The 18,770-nt window shown below is 48.4% G+C and overlaps 1 protein-coding gene across 1 annotated transcript; it reads left to right on the top strand.

The window, feature by feature from the left end:
* The first annotated feature begins 121 nt into the window (after positions 1 to 121).
* On the top strand, positions 122 to 18,756 carry mnta (MAX network transcriptional repressor a). The gene is made up of 6 exons (XM_061827800.1): positions 122 to 852; positions 4,805 to 5,414; positions 6,329 to 6,370; positions 6,476 to 6,587; positions 14,642 to 14,834; positions 16,801 to 18,756. The coding sequence occupies exons 1-6, from the start codon at positions 780 to 782 to the stop codon at positions 17,385 to 17,387; spliced, it is 1,617 nt and encodes a 538-aa protein (XP_061683784.1). The 5' UTR covers positions 122 to 779; the 3' UTR covers positions 17,388 to 18,756.
* Positions 18,757 to 18,770: the final 14 nt, after the last annotated feature.

Genomic DNA, 18,770 nt, shown 5'->3' with positions numbered 1-18,770 from the left:
AACGAGAAACAACAAAAAAGCAGTTCTTTTTTTTTTTTTTGTTTATTTGTTTGTTTGTTTGTTGTTGCTCTGATTCCATCACGCAAGAAAGCGTTTTGACGCGGGGCACGGCGAGCAAAGTACCGATGACGTCACCGCAGTCACATGAACGCCGGCGAGCGTTACGCAAGCGGCTTCAGTGGGAACCACGTTTTTTTTTTTTATTTTTATTTTGAAAACAACTTTTGACGGCCTTGTCGCAATATTTTCGAACCATCCGTACAGTAATGTTTACCCCCCCCCCCCCAAAAAAAAAAGTAGTCACTCCAAAGCGATTCTCGTGAAGCTATTTCGTAGAATGGAAGACGTCGTTAGCATGTAGCTAAAGTCAATCCTATTCTTTCATGCGCGTGTCACGTTTCGGGCTAATGTATTAATTTGTGGAGGGCTTCTTTTTTTTTTTTTTACGCCGTAAATCCCGTCCGTTGTGGACGGGATCCGCGTTTTGGGTCTCTCCGTTGCGCGCGTGTGTGTGTGTGTGTGTATGGGCGTTTACTGGGCGCTGCGTGATTCACAAACCTTATTTGTTCCTACTACTTTGAGCGCCATCTTGTCGCTAACTTCTCCCCACTAGTGCTAGTTTCTACTCAAGCGGGTGTCCGCTTGCTTCTATCCTTCAACTGGCATCTGTGGCGCTGGCTTATTATTATTATTATTCTTTTTTTTTTTTTACATAATCCCCGTTTTTTTTTTTCAAGTTTTGTACAGTGGGACTCCCCCCCCCCCTCAAGCGGGCAGAAATGAGCATCGAAACGCTTCTGGAAGCTGCCAAGTTTTTGGAATTGCAAGCCCAGCAACAACAGATAGCACGTGGTAAGATGTTGTCCTTTTTCTCTTTTGGTTTAAACTTCACGTCAGCGCGTGGATTCCACCTTTCGAGAAGAAATTCACTCTTTGTTGGGAAATTATTTCTGGCGATGGCGTTGACGCCGAGTGACTTTCGAGGCCACTTTTGTTTGTTTTTCTGCACGCGTAATCCGTTTGAGTGTGGACGTGTTTCCCCCCCCCCCCTAACAACCATCACCGCCCCCCCCCCTCTCCAAACTTGCGACGGTGACAATGGGGCGGTGTCACTCTTTGAAAAAGCCCCGACGTCGCGTGGCTCAAATGACGTGACGTCGTCAAGGTTTCGCACCGCGTTCCCTTCCTGCGGGCCGCCTGTCGCTCGCGGCTGCGCGAGTCACTTTCAAACGGAATTTGCAGCATTTCGCTTGTTGGGATTTTGGCCTTTAAGTGCAAATTGAAGGCAGCCTCCCGAGAGCGCCATCTGCAGATGACGTGTACCAGACGGACACGCCCCTTTCACCACGTGCGCGCCGGGCAACCCCTCCCGAAGATTGTTTATGGCCTGAAGATGATGCACTTGCAACGCGGAAATTCGATGAGAAAAAAAAAATCCAGTTATCGTTGGTGGAAATTTTCAGATAAAATGTAATTAAATATGTATCGGGGATAGCACATTATGCCCTGAAGATGATTCACTGCAACGCGGAAATTCAATGAGAGGAAAATAAAATCCACCTTTAGGGCACAATAACTGCTTGTAAATCTGTATTTTTTTTTTTCCAGCGTAATGATAGTATTGGTACAGTGAATTCATATTTTCATTTCACCGTGTCAATCGTGTCACATTTCATATTGTATAACCGCTGCTGTCTTGTATGAATCTTCCATATCGTCGATGTCCGGCGGAAGTCTCAATTGTCCAAATTAAGTCAGTTTTATCCTTTGGGTGTTTTGGATTTGGAGATGCGCGAATTAATGTGTACAATGACCCAACGTTAGTGACATATCACGAGGCGTCCCATATCACTAAATATGCCTAAAAAATCTTTCCTCCAAATCATCAGTGACAGAACAATTTGAATTCTCTTCCAGTAAACGTGCAATTAACCAGTGTATCCACCTTTTCTCATCATTCAGTAAAACGATAGCTTCAACCGAGCGAATTTTGTATTTCACACTGCGCGGTTCATTTTTTAGGTGAGATGATCAGTAATTGAATATCTCGCTGAGATCCAAGGGAATCCCGCCATTTCCAGAGAGAGCAAACCACCTCAACCACTTTCGAGCGGTGGAGAATTTGGGGAAAAACGACACACCCACAGGGACTGGTCGGTCGTAGAGATATGTGGGGAAAAAAATATCGACTCCATTTTGGACGTTGGTTCCAGCCTGATGCCACCGATGGAATGGAATTTTATTTTGGCGGTGTGCCGCGAGGTATGTCCGGTGTCTGCGAAGGTCGCTGCCCCTTCCCGTCGGGGAGATGTGGAATCTGTTCGGAGTGAGCGCTCTGCTCCTACCCTACACGTCGCTCCTTTTGCGTGACAGTCTCCTCCTCTTCCTCCTCTTCCTCCTCTCCTGCTTTTAGTTGCTGTGCAGCAGGTCACTGCATGTAGGCAACTAGGCCAGTTTTGCTATGTGCCGCAGTTATATAACGGCCCTTATTTTGGAAGGCCTTCATACGGTTTCCCTCCTAGTTACAAACATCTGCAATCAGACATCCCGCTGCGTGATTTTTAACCATTAATAAAGTGCATTTTTACTTTCGCTTGTGTGTATTCATAGCTTTAATCAGATGTAAAATTGCGACTGGGCGCGGAAGTCTTCAAGTCACCGCGTTCCATGAACTCCGTCGTCGATGCCATAGCAACAGGACGAACCTTTTCATCAGGATCTATACGTCACGGAGGGCCTGCTCATGATTGGACGCGATTTCATTTAATATTCAAAGTTCAAACTTTGCTCGCAGAGACGCTCAGTATGCACACAAGTGTGTGTGTGTGTCCCGATTGTGCGGCGTTCTTCAGTTTGCCGAGCCGGCCTCAAGAACCTGCGCGAACCCGCTCAGCGACGCATGATCGTGACGACAGATATTCGTCGTTTTCACTTGAAGTGCTTTGCCCTGTCGAGATAAAGCGACGAGGAATGACGCGATTGAGCAACGCCGCTGGTTAGTTTTAATTTTCGCAGTTTTCTGTCGACAGCAGCGCAGCGGACCGGCGGTTGGCACGTCTGCCTCTTGTCGAGGGTGCAAATCTCGGTTTTCCCCGGTTATTCCAGCTTCCCGTAGTCTGTGGAACTCGGTGCCAATGACCAGTCCTGGGCGTCCCTCGCCTCTTGCCCCAAAGTCGGCTGTAATCAGGGCAACCAGTTCAGGAATGTCGGGTTGGATGGTTTTCTGCAGACTTTTGGTTCACATTTCCACTCATTTATCTACTTCCTAATATCTTGAGATTGGGTTTCAGGGGCGTCACCTTAAACGGGGAAGCCCAGACTTCCCGGCTATATGCCGAGTCGTCGTGGGACATGCCCGGAATACCTCACCGCGGGAGGCGTCTCGCAGGCATCCTAGCGAGAAGCCAGCGCCGCCACATCTGGCTCGACTCTCCCTGATGTCGGAGCTTCTCACCCTGTGTCAAAGGGAGAGCTCGTATCCGGGATCTTCTGGTTTTGGTCATGACTCGCAGCTCTTGACAATTGGTGAGGGTTGGAACGTAGATTTACTGGTAAATCGAGAGCTTTCCTCACCACGATAGACCGATAGGAGTCCGTATTACTGCAGACGCCGTACCTATCCGTCTGCAACGTTCTTCCAGGCAAGATTTCAAGATAACTTGAGCACCTTCGTTTTCGGGTAGTCTTTCATTAGCGATCCGGAGAGGGAACTTCATCCATTATCCACCGTGGACTACGGTCTCGGGTTTGGAGGCGCTCATTCTCGTCCCAGCCGCATCACACTTGCTTGCGAACCACCCCAGCGAGACCCCAAGATCAATGACGGAGGAAGCCATTTAAAAACAAAAACATAACCGATCATCAGATGGCGCAAGTGTCTGTTTAAATGACTTGTTCATTTACCGTGTATAACTGTGTACGCCATACTGAGTATCTTCGAGTATTCTTTATTCACGTCTTGTGTTCTAATCGGGTCAAAACAACTTTACAATACAAAGGCTGCCAACTTACTGTCTGTCAATTACTTTACTGTAATTAAATTGCACGCCAAAACTTGAGTAAAGCATTGGACACAATGCCGGCATGTTTACGTACAACTGTATTTGCTAGCACTAGCTTGCTAGGCTACAGCAGTATTGTATTAAAAGTACGTCAATGTACTGTAAAAAAAATCTTTTCTCCTGAGCTCCGCTGACCACCATGACATATTTTATGTTCTTAGAATGCACAGGGTGCTGCAACCCATTGCCGTTGTCTTCGTGGCAATAATGAGCGTGTCCGGTCGCGTTTGACTTGACAAGGTAAAGCCCAGTGATGGTAAAAGACGGGATGCGGTGGTATCAGAATACCAGATTTTATTAGAATAGTCTGAAATTTTCGTTGTCGTCCGATCCACGCGTTACCACACCGCCGACAAGCTTTTGTAAAATAAAAAAAAAAAAGACACCACAAGGCTAAAAATAAACTAGCTTTTGGATTTGAATATACTGGACATAATGGCGCGTAAATGTAAATTGTGACATTAAAACCGATCGGCGTAAAATGCAAGTTACGGGCCGATACCATCAAGGAGACCCGATCGCTGTAAAGTCCAGACTGAGCAGGCCGTATCAGGGGCTGGGCTGCCCCAGACTACGGCAACTCCGCGAGGGACAGAGGCCGTCCATCCTAGTCCACAAAACGCATTTCGACTGGTTGGCCGAACTCTCGTGTGTTAGCTGGTCCACTGTTCCACAGCCAGGACCAAAAAATACCTTTCGTGGTTTGGTTTAATCATACGTAATCGGTACAATGTTGTCGGCAGGGGATGAAGCGAAAGAGAATCTCCTGGATCTGGATCCGCTACCAGAGCCAAGACAGACCGACGTGAACAAGTCCAAGTGCCGAGGCCACGTCAACAATGTTTTTAAAGCGGAGGAGCTGATCACGGAGCGCCCCCCGGCCCCCGTCCCGCCCTCTCTGCCTCCTCCCGCCGTGCCCGTCGCGGTCATCCCCATCCCGGTTGTCAAACCCAACCCGGCGGGCTCCCCTTCTGTCCCCGTGGCGTTGCTCTCCCGCCCCGCCGCTCCCCCGCTGGCCTCCCCCAAAAGGGAGCCCCCTTCTCCTCAGGAACAAGGTGTCGTAGCTCCGCCGCTTTCTCCCCAACACAAACCGGACGACCTGAATCACAAACTGCATACGCAGAACCACCACCATCACCCAACGCAGCTCCTCGCCCAAACCATCAGCGCTAACGTACAGCAGCAGCAGACGCAGCAACAACAACTCCTTCAGCGCTATCCCGGTTCCATCGTGTCGCCCCCCCATCAGGCCGCACTGTCCTCCCAGCCCCTGCAGCCGGCGAACGGCCCCAGCAGTCGGGGGAGTCCTCCCGACGACGGACGTCTACTCGACCAGAAGAAACGACCTGGCGGGTGAGATGATCGAATTGCACGAATCACGTTCAACATATTTGCAAAATGGGGTGAATTATGTCGTTGTAGATATCACGTCTCGTCGTCGTTGCCACGCGAATGCGTGAATTAATTTTCCGTAGATCACATCCGCACTCCGTCGTGGGTAACGTGAACCGTGATTTCTTCTGTCCTCGTGTTCCTCTCGACAGCAGATGGAATATGTGTCGAAACGCTGCAGCAGGTTTTTAATCCTTCCGGCTTGTTGAGCTCAGCTCTCACGAGGTCTGCATTTCTTATCGTGCTTGATTGTGGTTCAACGCGTGAAGTTTGGGGACTTTTTCTCGGAAAGCGTCGGCCGTATTACTAATTTGTAGACTAACTGTAATTCCCGGCTTACAGAGCGCACCTGGTTACAAGCCTCACCCAGTACCATTTGGTACGTGCGTAACAGCCGCAAGTGCCCGCGTTGAAACACGAGATTTTTACAAAGACAGCCCTCTGTGTGCAAACGCCACTGCGCCGTGCTAACAGTGCCCGGTTTAAAAAAAAAAAAAAAAAAAAAAACATACTGGTAAAAATCACCGAGACACAGCAGTAAAAAGGCCTGACCGGTAAAAGTCACTTCCTCTGCACTTACATTCCACCGGTCTCACGCTTACCTTTTCCGCTCGAGTGCCCGTTTGCTGCGGTTAAAAAAATGCACAAATTAGCCGCGTCGCTGCATCAACCGCAGGGTTGAAAGAAACACGGTTTATAGGCCGGAAATTACGCTAAGTAGTTTTCGGCGTCGGAGGTTCCGCCGTCTTTGACGTCCCGTTGGATGTGATTAGGAGTACCGTCGATAAATCCATCCCGACACGAGGTTCTCGAAGAAGTCTGCTCACGTTTCAATGTCAACGTCTGAATACGTCGCGTTGTGTGTGCTCCTGCAGGGCAGGCACGAGGGAAGTGCACAACAAGCTGGAGAAGAACAGGTGAGTTGGAGCCGCTCCAAACGTCACCGACCCGTGAGTCGGATTGCCCCAAGGCTCCGACGTCCACTAGGGCGCCGTTTCAAGCGTTTGTCATGTGCCCGTCAGACGAGCCCACTTGAAGGAGTGCTTCGAAACCCTGAAAAAGAACATCCCCAACATCGATGAAAAGAAGACCTCCAACCTGAGTGTGCTGAGAAGTGCGCTGAGATACATCCAGGTAGGAAGCCGGCGGCTTGGTCGGGAGCCTTTCCGGACCTCTTTGAAAAATGCCCAACGATAACGTCGACAAAATGTGATTTTTTTTTTTTTTGTGTGGGAATAGAAAGCATAACTGTAGAATGACAAAATTAATTCAAATGAAAAGCTCCTTTGAATACAAACTACTGGACGCTTCAAATGATAAAATGAACCACAAAGAAGGCAAATTACTTGGATCAAATAAAATAATAACCTCTAATACTTCATTTTCACGTGACTACATCCATAAAGTGGAATTTTTTTTCCGAGCCAGTTAATTCGGTGAGCGTTGGCAGCTAATGATTATTTGAATAATTGATTATTTTGTGACAAATTGGGTTACAAAAATTTTTTTAAATTTCCATCCCGTTATGAAAAAAAAAGGACATTATTTCTGATTGACAGTGCGGAATGTGCCAAAACATAAACTGATTATTATTCATCTACTTTTGCTCCGTAACACCAGAAAATAGACAAAAATGTCAATATTTTTTGAAAGTAAAAGCAGATGTTTGCAAATGTTTTTTTTTTTTTTTTGATGAAACACAAAGTTACATAAATGCAAAAATATTCACTGTTGAGAGGCTTAAGTGAAGCAATATCTATATTAATGTAGTCTGTGATTAATTGGATGATGGATTATTATCTGCAGTTTGATGCCATTCTTTTTTTTTTTTTTTTTATGAGGACTCGCTGGCTATTTCTGCATCGTGTCTACTTTCCTTTAACATCTTTAACAGTACAAGCGCACCCAAAACATCACGTCACCGTTTGCGTCCGGATCTTTCCGGCCCACCGCTCGGAGCTTTAGACCCCTCGCCCACGTGACGGCCATATGACGAGACGCCCTCCCACGCTTATGATTATTATGATGATTTTCCCCACTCTTCCTTGCACAACACAGAATGTCAAGGATCTTTTTTACGGGCGCGATAAACAAATAGTCGAGATCATGAGCCCCGAGATGATGCAAACCGTTTGGAAATGCATCGTAGAGAAGGACGGATTGACCCGTCGGCGTCCAGACCAGGTGCGAAAGTAACTGACTGGTTCAAAGTTGACCTCTGACTCGCCATTTTAAGAGGACAACCTCAGTAGCTGATCACAAGCTTGTTAACAAAAGAATTTATGACTGGGCGGGTCGCATACTTTTGTCAGTAACCTTAAAGCTCCGACGTGCACGGCGCATTCTCGAAAGGTTTGCGAACGTGACCGACTCGTTTCTCTCTTTTTTTTTTGTGTGTGTGTGTGCAGGCATGTTGATGCACGCCAAATACTACTACAAAAACACGACGGCTTGCATAACCGCCTCAATAAAGTCAAAGCGACGTAGTTGACAACTTTATCCGTCATTTAGTTGCAATTGAGCTGACGGTCTAGCGACACGAAATACAAGATGGAAAATTGCAGTCTTCAATTTCTTACGCGGTATTATTATTGCTAGGTTCCAACACTTGTGAGGATAAGCGGCTAAGAAAATGGATGGGATTATTATTATTGATAGTTTCAATTAATTTTTTTGCTCTCAAAGTTGGTGAAATCAAACATGTGACATGGCAGCATGTAATTGGCTCCATTCAAATGTAATCAGAAAAAAAAGTCCAAAACATTTCAAAACACGCAGTGTTTATGTAACTCCAGAGAAAGCTTTGATAATTAGATGAGGTTTACATGAAATTGATGCACTTCGACCTGTCATGCCAACCATAATCAAGTGATTATGAAACAATGAAAGCAACATATGCAGAATTTTTGACTCCTAAAGTAATCGAGTGACGGGTTACAAAGTTTGCAGCCGGACTCTTGAAAGCTTTCCGACAAACTTTGGGTCATGTTGTTGTGGTCTCTGGTTTTGTGCAAGACCCAGCGTTGACGTGCGATATCGATTTTCCCGTTTGTCACATTTTTACTCGCAGTAGCAGCAAGAACAACATGAAGACAATCCGACTCTTGTCTTGTGACAGTCAATGTTTCGGGACGCAAGCTGTTCCCGTTTCAAAAGTCTTTATTGAAAGTCTTTCACTTTTCCGTGCTGATTTTTTTTTTTTTTTTTTTTTGTTGGGCGGCCTGCCGAGTTGCTCCATTCTGACCGCCAATGACGGGAACGGGAAGTCACCTTTGTGTGTGTTTGTGAAGGGTGACCTGGCTGCTCTGATCTACAAGGGAGCAGCACCACACATTGAAAACAAAATAGTCAAAATATCGAGAGACGACAATATTGTCTCCTCCCCCCCCCCCCCCCCAATTAATTGCGAGTGCTCGTCTGAGCACCCCCACCTCAATAACGCGCGCATCTGACGTGGTGTAAATTCACGCCGTCTGCTCCACGGCATTAATCGGCTGTGCTTGTGTACCAAACGGGAGGTCGGGTGAGGCTTGAAGTGACTGTTGGCCAAATTCTTGTTTTCAAGATATTCATGTCAAATCCGTCGTGTACTTGACGTGCGTTTTTAAGTCAGTCAGTCTGGCATTCTTCACGCTCGTATCTCGACTTCAAAGTCAAAGAAAAGCGTGAACGGAAACTCAGTCTGGTCGTGTCCAATTAACTGCAATCCTCTCACTTGTGAGGAAATCGGAAATCCTTTCCTCGCTAAGGCGTTTACGTGTACGGTAAAAAATGCGGCTCGTTAACATCCGAGAAATGTATCCGTGGCCGCCGCTCCGCCTTCATGAACGTGAGACGTCTCCACAATGGCCGTCTGTGACGCAGACAAAAAGTAGCGCGCAGGCGGGCTCGTCGAGGCTGCAAAATAATCCCCGATGCGGCACGGGTCCTCCCACCCGCTCTGCCCCCTCCTCCGCCGGCCCGCTGAGCTTTTAAGGCCACATGAGCGGCGAGCACATGGCGAGCCGGAGCCGCGTGACGTCACCCGCTCGTGCTGCGGCAGACACGACTTAAGAGCACTCGCGCGCCGAGCTTGCCGGCTGCAGGCAGGCAAAGCGGAGCGGTAAACACGCCGGGCGCTCGCTCGCTTGCTTCCCCCGCCCTGTCGGACCGCTCGCTACGTTTCTGTTTGCCGTTTTGTTCCCCAAATGCACGAGGAGCTGCGTCAACTTTCACACGTGGACACTCAATATCCACTTTTCATTTTTAATAGCTCTTGTACACCCTCAATCGTGCGGCACATGTAGACCGGAAATCCATTCGCTCTCAAGTGCACACCTACAGACAATTGAGACCGTGAAGTTGGTGTCAAACTCAAGGCCCGGGGGGCCGGATCCGGCCCGGCAACATGATTTCACGCGGCCCGCCCGCGGAGCCAAACCTACAGTGTCAATTGCCACGATTCTTGTAAAAATCGGGAACAAAATTTCAAATTGCCGTGCATCATAAATGGTAAAGTTGAGATATTACAAGCATTTTTGTGTTACCAAACATAAATAGTTGAAAAAAAAACAAAAAACACGCCATTAACCTTGATTTCTGATTCCATAAGTAGCTCATAAATTGATGATGTATAAATATGATTAGCTGATTCAATATTTTGGATTCCCAGTCGTAACGGCTCTCTCAGGGAAACCAGAATGTGGAAAAACGGTTCATAGTATATACGTGATATAAGTTGCCAGACTAACCGAAGGGAGCAGATGGAGGAGAAGGAGCTGGGACAGGGTTCGTACGCGTCAGGGAATATCGTGGAAAGAAGAAAAAAGTGGCCTTTCCCTGGTCCTGGAAAGTCGGGGAAATTAAAAACAGTATTCGGCTTGGGTCAGGGAATGTCCCGGAATTTGGTTGTCGCAGCTCAAAATGTGTTTTAATAACAACAATAAACCTGTCAAGCGAACCTGGCGGTCCTCAGTGCCAGTTGCGCGCTTCGTCTTTTTCAGACGTCCGTAGCGAACACGAGCGCTCGGCGACAAGTTGCGGAAGATGCGCGGATGGGGATGTTTCAGACCGGCCGCGAGTCGACGAAATATACTCGCATGCGCGTTAATCCCAAGGAGACTTTTCAGCACCGGGAGCGCTCAGACCGTCACACCGGCATCAAAATGGCTCAGAACAGATGCGTGCCGGGCGTGAAAAATATTTTCAAATCTTAGCATTACTGTGACGTCATGGGAAGACTTACGAATCTCATCTCGCTGAGCAGGCGTATTTTTGTTTCCCTTTGGAAATGGGTCCAATCAGCAGAATTCTCAAAAGAGCCCAATTTTAGTCGAGCTCCCGGAAACTCAAGTTGAGTCGCTTTTGGTGGGCCGAAGAAAGAAACCAGCTCGGCTTGCTCTTGACTGACTGATTTCAAAAGTCCGCAACTTTTTCATTTTAACCTTTAATTGTGAAGTTGTCATTATATTTACGTCCCCTCTCCAAAATATTTTTTTTCCACTCAAGTTGTACAGCTTATCAGATACTTTGTGAGAAAGTTTTGAAATTATATCTTGTCACAATCCGGTGGGTTGAACAGGTGTGTGTGCATTTTTTTTTTGTTTAATTATATCCACATGTAAAAATTAAAAAACAAAAAAAGGGCATTCCCCCCCCCCCCCACACACACACACAAAGGTTTACTTGTGAGGCACCACGTGAAGCGCTCGGTTCTGGCCGGAAGGCTTTCTGCTCAGCACACAGTCACAAGACCTCAAGCTCGCCCGGGCGGGCGGGGCGAGAGATCCGGCTTTAGTGGCGTGTCCGCAACGTGGCCTCGCTGGCTCGCCCGGCGCCGGCCCTTTAAGACGGCGCAGTACACACAGTACGACTTGTCCTCAAATGCTGCACATGTGAGTCGGGGAGTAGACGGCTCGCCCCTCCCCCCACCCCCGCCGCCGCCGGGCCATGTGCTCTGCACTTCCTTTCAAACCTCATCGCTGTTGACAGCCATCTTGGCCAGCGTTTACCCGACCCAAATGGGTCCTATTCCGACGCTGAGGTCGGGCCTTATCTGTGTCGGTCGTGGGGTGCGCGGAAGCGGAGGTCCGAGCAACGCGCGATTAGCGGGCCGGCGAATGAGCGCCATCTGCCTCCGAGCGGATTCTCGGGTTGCGTGCGTTTCCACGGAGACGCGTGCAGTTGTTGTCGTCCGGGCCACGTGCGCACGCCTCGCTCGACGCGCCGTCGTTCACTGGGTCTCTGTGTTTGTGGAGCGCCTCGTCGTTCCCCTCCTCCCACTCGTTCCGTTTCCTCCACTCGTCGCGTATCGCAAAGGGGAATTTATTAACGCGGCGTGTCTCGGTTGCCATGGAAACCGCGAGAGCCGTTCCCGTGGAGGAATTCCGTCATTGCGTGCGAGTTTGCGAGGAAGGCGAACGGGTGTTAGTTTTTGCGCTCGTCGTCATTGTCGTCCGGGGTACGGCCTGGACCGGTCGCGAGTCAGATTTGAGGCAGACGACGTTCACGCGGACGTGAAATTCGGCCTTCCTGTGAGGAGTCGGCGTCTTTTCTGCCGCGCTTGCGTCGACGTTATCGCACGTTCCGAAAACATGCGTTGTGGCTTCATTTGAGATTCAAAATTGTCCTGAAGCGAAAATGGTGGCCACCGGTCCGGACCCACAATATTAACCCCCGATCGTTTTACATATTGACGTTAACAAATGACGAGTGAATCACGATTGCATTGTTACTTCTATTCTATATTATTCTGAAACATTATTCAACAAATGAAAAATACTACCGCAATTTCCAGGCTACAACTTGCGACTTTGTTCACACACTTTCAATCCTGCGGTTTATCCGGTGATGCGGCGCTAGTGTTAGCGCAGCGCTAGCGTTAGTGCGGCGCTAGCATTAGCGCATCTGGTTATAAGCCTCGGTACACATAAAGAGTGTTACGCTAGCAGCCTAACGCTTTCAACCCTGCGGTTTATGTGGTGATGCGGCGGTAGCGTGACTACAGCGCTAGCGTTAGCATGGCGCTAGCATTAGAACACCTGGTTATAAGCCTCGGTAAGAGTGTGACGCTAGCTAGCGTTCTTTCTTTAGTTTCTTTTTCGTCTAAAACGGCTTAACCCTCGCTGTACCTTGGCCACAGGTCCGTTTAGTTCCTGTCACCGACCGGACCGACGTGCCACCTTTCAAGCTAACCCGCTAGCTGCCGATCTTTTCGTTTGCATTTTTCTCGGTCGCTGTCTTGTCGTCGTGCATTGTGTGTGTGTGTGTGCGCGCGCACACCCTTTGAACGCACACGGGTCGGCTCGGGCGTGCACTTTAGGCCGACGTGCGCACGACGCCGCGTGGCGTGAACCCAAGCAGGAAGTCCACCCGAGCAGGAAACGCTTTCTGGATCCTGACTCATCGGCTTGCTGGAAGCCGACTTCACGCCGCGTTGTCGGTCGCCGCACGTGGGCCGGGCGAGGTGTGCCGAAATAACCCGACAACACACACACACACACACACACGCGCGTGCGCTCGTGCTCGCGTCCGATCAGAAGCGAATCCGAGTCGCCGCTTTTTTTTTTTTTTTCCTTCTTCTTTTTTTTTTTTTTTTTGGTTCAACTTTGTAGGAAGTGTGTTTCGTTGCGTGTCAGCTGACCTGCAGCAGCTCAAGGGGGGGAAACTGGGTCACGGAGTCACTGCCTGGAAGCACCTTCCCCCCCCTCCCCCCCCCCCCCCCTCCGGACGCCCCCCCGCGCTATTTTGCTCCACAACCGAAACTGGGCCTCATTTCAATTCATTAATGACACCGACACATTTTTTTTTTTTTCCTGGTACATTGTTTTAATAACTCAATTTACTAGTAAACGCTACACATGCTCATAATGGAAGCAGGAAGTTGTCCGCTTGCTGACAAGCTCAATATGATTTCACCCATCAGTTGAGCTTTGGCGGAGGTCGTCGGCGCTCCGCTGAGTTGACGTTCTCATGATATCACATCAAAGTATTGGATACGCCCTTTACTAGTCCCGGCGGTATGTAATATATAGGTCAGGCTGTCGAAAAGGTTTTGAATTTTTTTTTTTTTTTTTTCTGGTCTCATATATTTGTACGACAAAAAAGTTGCCATTTTGAACAAGATTGTGCAGACTTTACAGGAAATATGTACAATCCAATTGAAAATAATAGTTGGAATGTGAATCAACAATTATGTGCGTAGAAACCAGCAATACTGTACAGTGATGCCTCGGTTCTCGACCACAATCCGTTCCAGAAAACGGTTTGAAAAGTGAATTGTTCGAAAACCGAATCGATGTTTCCCATTACAATGAATGGAAAAAGAAATAATGCGTTCCAAGCTTAAGAAATTTGGCTTTTTAAAGCCTTTTTTTTAGCTTTTGATGATAACAAACTGCACAGTAGAAATACATGTGTAGTTGAAATACTTTATATAATAAAATCATTTAAGAAATATATTAATTTTTTGCTTAAAATGTACGCTTGAGTAGTAGAGTACGCTAGACTAGGAGTGCATTGCCGTATCTGTAGTGACTCGGCCCTCAGCCTTGTAAACTTTTTTTTTTGTTTCTATTAACAAAAGTGCAGAATAACTTTAAACAAACAATAATGAGGTGGAAAACGAGCATATTTTTTTTAATTTTTTTACAAAAAGTAACAAAAACATTTGTAACTCGAGTTAACAAACAAAACAAAAATGCAGAAATGCTTCAACGAGTGTACGTATGAAATGTCTTCGGGGGTGGTGACTCGCCCCCTTTTAACAAAAACCAAATCTAATGTTTCTGCCGTCTCTTGAGAACATTTCTGAAGTGGCTCATCGTGACGTCATTAAAATTTTTCATTCAGATTTATTGGGATGACGAAGTTGGCCGAAATTCTGGATTTTGTTCCACTTGGCACAAGGTGGCTTTGACGTCGGCACTTGGGACAAACAAGAGTCACCAGCGGGACACGTTTGTGTACAGACCTTGCGTTATACACAAGAACAAAAGTGCGCTGCGTTATGTTATTTTTGGGTATTTTCGGCACCCTTCGAGTGCCGATTTTTAGTTTGAAAACAGAAGCAAAAAAAAAATGTCTTTAAAAGTTTCATTCGAAAACCGAGGCTTTACTGTACTTGAATGGGAATAAATAATCCATAAAGTAGCGCTTACAAGAGTGGCGTCGTGCATCGGGAGGGCACTGAAGATTTTGTGTCCCCGCAGACGCTGAAGCGCAAGGAGAAGGAGTACGAGCACGACATGGAGCGTCTGGCGCGGGAGAAAATCGCCACGCAGCAGCACTTGGAGGAGCTGAAGAACGAGCTGAGCCAGTGGATGGACGTGGTGGAGATCGAGCGCGTCCTGCGGCAGACGGCGCAGCCCGAGGAGGACCAGGCGTCCACGTCGACGGCGTCAGGTGGGCGAGACGCCGCGCGCAAAACGCCGCCAAAAATGAAGGGCAACTTTTATGACTTGCTTGCCAAATACTTAACGCAATCAGATTATTTAGACTTCCAAATCTCGATTTTAGCAAATGTTTTTCAGTTTTCAAAGATTTTTTTGTTTGTTTTTGGCGGCACATTCTGCATTGTTGGCCACATGCCAGCGTGACGTGGCCGCCCGCACGGACGACCGCGGAAGGCGCTGGAAAGACGACGAAAATTAGATTGAATGATTACGTTCGTCGTGATATGTCTGCAAAAACTGGACGGCAGCCCGCCTGGCTTGAAACTCCCGTTAAAAACGTGACAATGACGAGTTTTTATTTCACTACAGTTGCGGTCAAGCCGGCCTCCGCTCAAAAAGACAAAGCCAGCTGCTTTTTAATTTTGTTCATATTTTGGTAATACTCGGCTATCGAAGATAAAAGCCAACAAATAATTGCAAGACCAGTCCAGCCAAGGAATTTAAGTCGGGACAAAACGGTTTCTGGTCTTTTTTTGGTCTCTCTTTTACTAATGAGGCGAGAATCAAACAGAAAGTAGCATCTAAAATAAGTACGGCAATTGATGAATGCAAAGCAAAAAAATGTAATAATAAAAAAAAGGTGGGCTCTTAAGAACCCCCATCTCTATCCTCTGTATTGTACAATTGACAATAAAAGTACGTCGCACCTCGTTTGCGGTTGTGCTGAAGTAAAGACGACGACGCCGGCTTCGTTATATCGGACGACGTTGCGTTGGGATCACGGCGATGCAAAAAACGGAATTTCGCTATTACTAAGGAAGGAAGTACAGTTTGAATTGCGCGTGAATCTGATTTTCGTACGACTCGAGGCGCTTATTGAGTGAAGTGTTACCGTCAAAGCGGTCCGTCGTGTCGGCTCTGCGATTTTTAAAATGGAGACCGCGGCATATAAAGGAAAAATATTTGCATTGCTTAGTGGTGTTCTCTTCGGAACTGTCAAAGTTCCGAGGCAGTCGTCGCAAAGTAAACCTAATTGTTTGTTCACAAATCAAGTTGAGTTCAGTCGCAGCAACAATCTATGATTTTACCTGCGACTCGTAGCAACGACTTAACTTGACTTAGATGTGTGTACCGTTGCAAAGTAGCGCGCGCTAATTATTGCGTGCTTCGGATCGCGAACAACCACCACTAAACCTCTTTGAAAGTTTGCAAAACGGAGATGTGGGTGAGTGAGGGTTACGTCATCGCTGGCGACGTCGACGATCTGCTCGGTCGCGTCTTCGCAAGTCGCCCATTTGGTCGTATCTGCGGTGCCCGTGCGCAACTACGGCAACCCAACTTGGTCAACATGTAGGCGCCGCGGCACGCTAGGTGGTAGCGCCGTACCTGAACGAGATGTTCCTGCACGAGTTCGTATTTTGGCCAATTGTGACCGGAACGTAGTTTGGTCCTGCCTGATGAACATGATCGACGACAACATTTTTTGTTCAAAAGTGCCTTTTTTTTTTTTTTTTTCATTTTTTTATTTTAGGACTTCGAGGATTAAAAAAAAAAAACAAGCACTTAAAATATGGAGAAACGCAGTTGCAGCAACTTGTGTGCGTGAGGTGCATTCAGAAGCACTGCGTACATCGTGAAAATAGGCAACTTGGAAAATTATTTAGAATGCTTTCGTCTAAATAGTGTACAATGACGCCGTCACGTAGACGTAACGGATAAAATGTTCTCAAGGGAGCCATGTTAAAAAATGAATTATGTACTAGGAACTGACCCGGCAGATGATTTTTGGAATGGTGAACGGAACTTTGGAATAGGTCGTAGAGGAAAAATGAACTTTCCCCAAGACTGTAGACAAACATTGTTTTTATCCTCCGATGTATTTTTTTAATATCTGGCTACAATTGGTGCCGAGGTCCTGACGATCAATATCAAGTGCCACGTATGACGTAATCATAACCAAGATATTGTGGTCGTAGAAGGCGAAGAGGTGATGGAGGACGAGGACGAGGACGACGACGTCCCGGCGAGAGCGCCGAGCCCGTCGCCCGCCGCCCCCCAGGCCCACAAAGCGGACCCCCTCCAGCAGACGGCGGCGCACACCTTGACTGTGACCGGCCCCGCCTCTTCCTTCCTGGCCCGTCACGCGTCGGCCCCGCCGGCGCCCCCCGCCGCCGCCGGCCAGCCCGCCTTGCACCCCACCGTCATCGCCCACGCGTCCGTCTCCCACCCGTCCGTCATCCAAGCGGTCAACCACGTCATCCAGGCGGGGGCGCCCGGGCAGCCGCCCATCGGCCACATCACCGTGCACCCGGTGGCCCACCTGAGCCCCCACCTGCCCGCCCTCTACCCGCAGCCCGTGGCCGTCACTCAGCCCGCCTTGATCAGCCACATCGCCCACACCCTGGGCCACGTCAACGGCGCCGCCGGGCAACCTTCCGCCGCCGTGGTCAACAAACAGACGGTGGTGGCCCACCACCCGCAGCTGGTGGGCCAGACTGTCCTGAACCCCGTCACCATGGTGACGATGCCCTCCTTCCCCATCAGCACTCTCAAGCTCGCCTGAACGGGCCGCGCGGACCCCTGAGCGGAGCTCACCGGATCCCGGTCGGACACCGGCGCTGCCGCTTCTCGTCGGGACGGGGGGCCGGGGGGCCGGGACCGGAGGGCCCCGCTGCCTACAGACCGACCGAAGGGGCGGGCTCAACGTGACATAAGAAGCAGTTGAGAATGGGAGGCTCCAGAAGCCCCGCCCCTCCGCAAGCCGCAAGCAGGCTCCGGTGCGGCCCGCAAACGCCGGACTGGACTCGAAATTACGGAGCTGCAGTGTCGGGGGGGACGCGTGGGGCAAAAGCGCCCCCTGCTGTCCACAAAAGGTCGGTTTACCTCACCTTTGCGCTCGCTGCCCTCGGTTGGCTCGCTCTGGTCACCTGATCACACTAAATCATTTTTCCCCCGACCTTTATTGAGGCGAGGCACATATTTTACATAATGGGGGGGGGGGGGGAATCTCACAGCACACCACCAAACCAAAAATGTCGACTTTCTCACACCCAAGAGGCGGAAAAAGTATTCAGTTGTTCTGCCTGCCGCTACACATCGCCGGCACAGAGAGGTGATACATAATTAATAATTCACAATCAGACAAAATGTGAAATCGGATCATTGAAACGGGTCGATCCGAGCTCTCAGCTTCTATAAGGGAAGGCGGAAGATTGCAGTCAACTTTGAAGTCATAAAGTAAGACATTTGGAACGTAAAGAAGAAGAAGAAGAACCCCTCGCGGGTTTTGGGTTTGGACTCTTTCGCTCGGGAAAGCTGACTTCTCGCTACCGGCGCCGAACGTGAACGTCAAAAACGATCCCGGCCGTCTTTAACGTGGCGCTTCGAACGACTGACGGCCGCCGCGCTCTCTAAATTGGGATTTGTGAAAAGATATGATCAGCGCGCCCCCCCCCCCACCTCCAATTGTGTGTTTTTTTTAATATATATATATATGAAAAAGATGTATATTTACTCTTGTGTTTGTAAACATTTTTTTGTTGTTCAGTGTACATTTTATTGGGACCAGAGAGAGTTTACAAAGCAGCCGACGACTGCTGGCCACTTCTGAAATCTTCTCCGCGTGCTTTTTACGTTGGCGGGTTTTGTTGCCAGCCGAAAAATGATTGGAAACATAACGGAAAGATAATCCCGCAACAAATTCAGTTTGGAATCATATTGGAGCCCAACACAATGCGGAAAAGTGGTCGGTGACGCTGGTGGACACGAACAATATTGCGTTTTCCCTATGGCGAAAGTTGTACCTGGAAATGAGCCTGAAAAAAGATGGGCCGCATTCAATTTTAGACATTTCGAAAGACGCTGGGAAATGGACGGCAGAAAAACGATATGAATCATGACGAAATAAAATGTATTTGGCGGAAAGTCTGATGCTTCCCTTTTCATT

The sequence above is a fragment of the Syngnathoides biaculeatus genome, chromosome 8 (genome assembly GCF_019802595.1).
Source record: "Syngnathoides biaculeatus isolate LvHL_M chromosome 8, ASM1980259v1, whole genome shotgun sequence".
Taxonomy (NCBI): domain Eukaryota; kingdom Metazoa; phylum Chordata; class Actinopteri; order Syngnathiformes; family Syngnathidae; genus Syngnathoides; species Syngnathoides biaculeatus.
Note: the sequence above shows the minus strand (reverse complement) of the source record. Positions and strands in the feature narration are given on the sequence as shown.

Excerpts from the sequence above, each read along its gene's own strand:
- mnta (XM_061827800.1), top strand. The coding sequence starts at position 780 with ATGAGCATCGAAACGCTTCTGGAAGCTGCCAAGTTTTTGGAATTGCAA. Across the intron at positions 5,415-6,328 it reads CAGAAGAAACGACCTGGCGG|GGCAGGCACGAGGGAAGTGC; the intron begins GTGAGATGATCG and ends GTGCTCCTGCAG. Across the intron at positions 6,371-6,475 it reads AACAAGCTGGAGAAGAACAG|ACGAGCCCACTTGAAGGAGT; the intron begins GTGAGTTGGAGC and ends TGTGCCCGTCAG.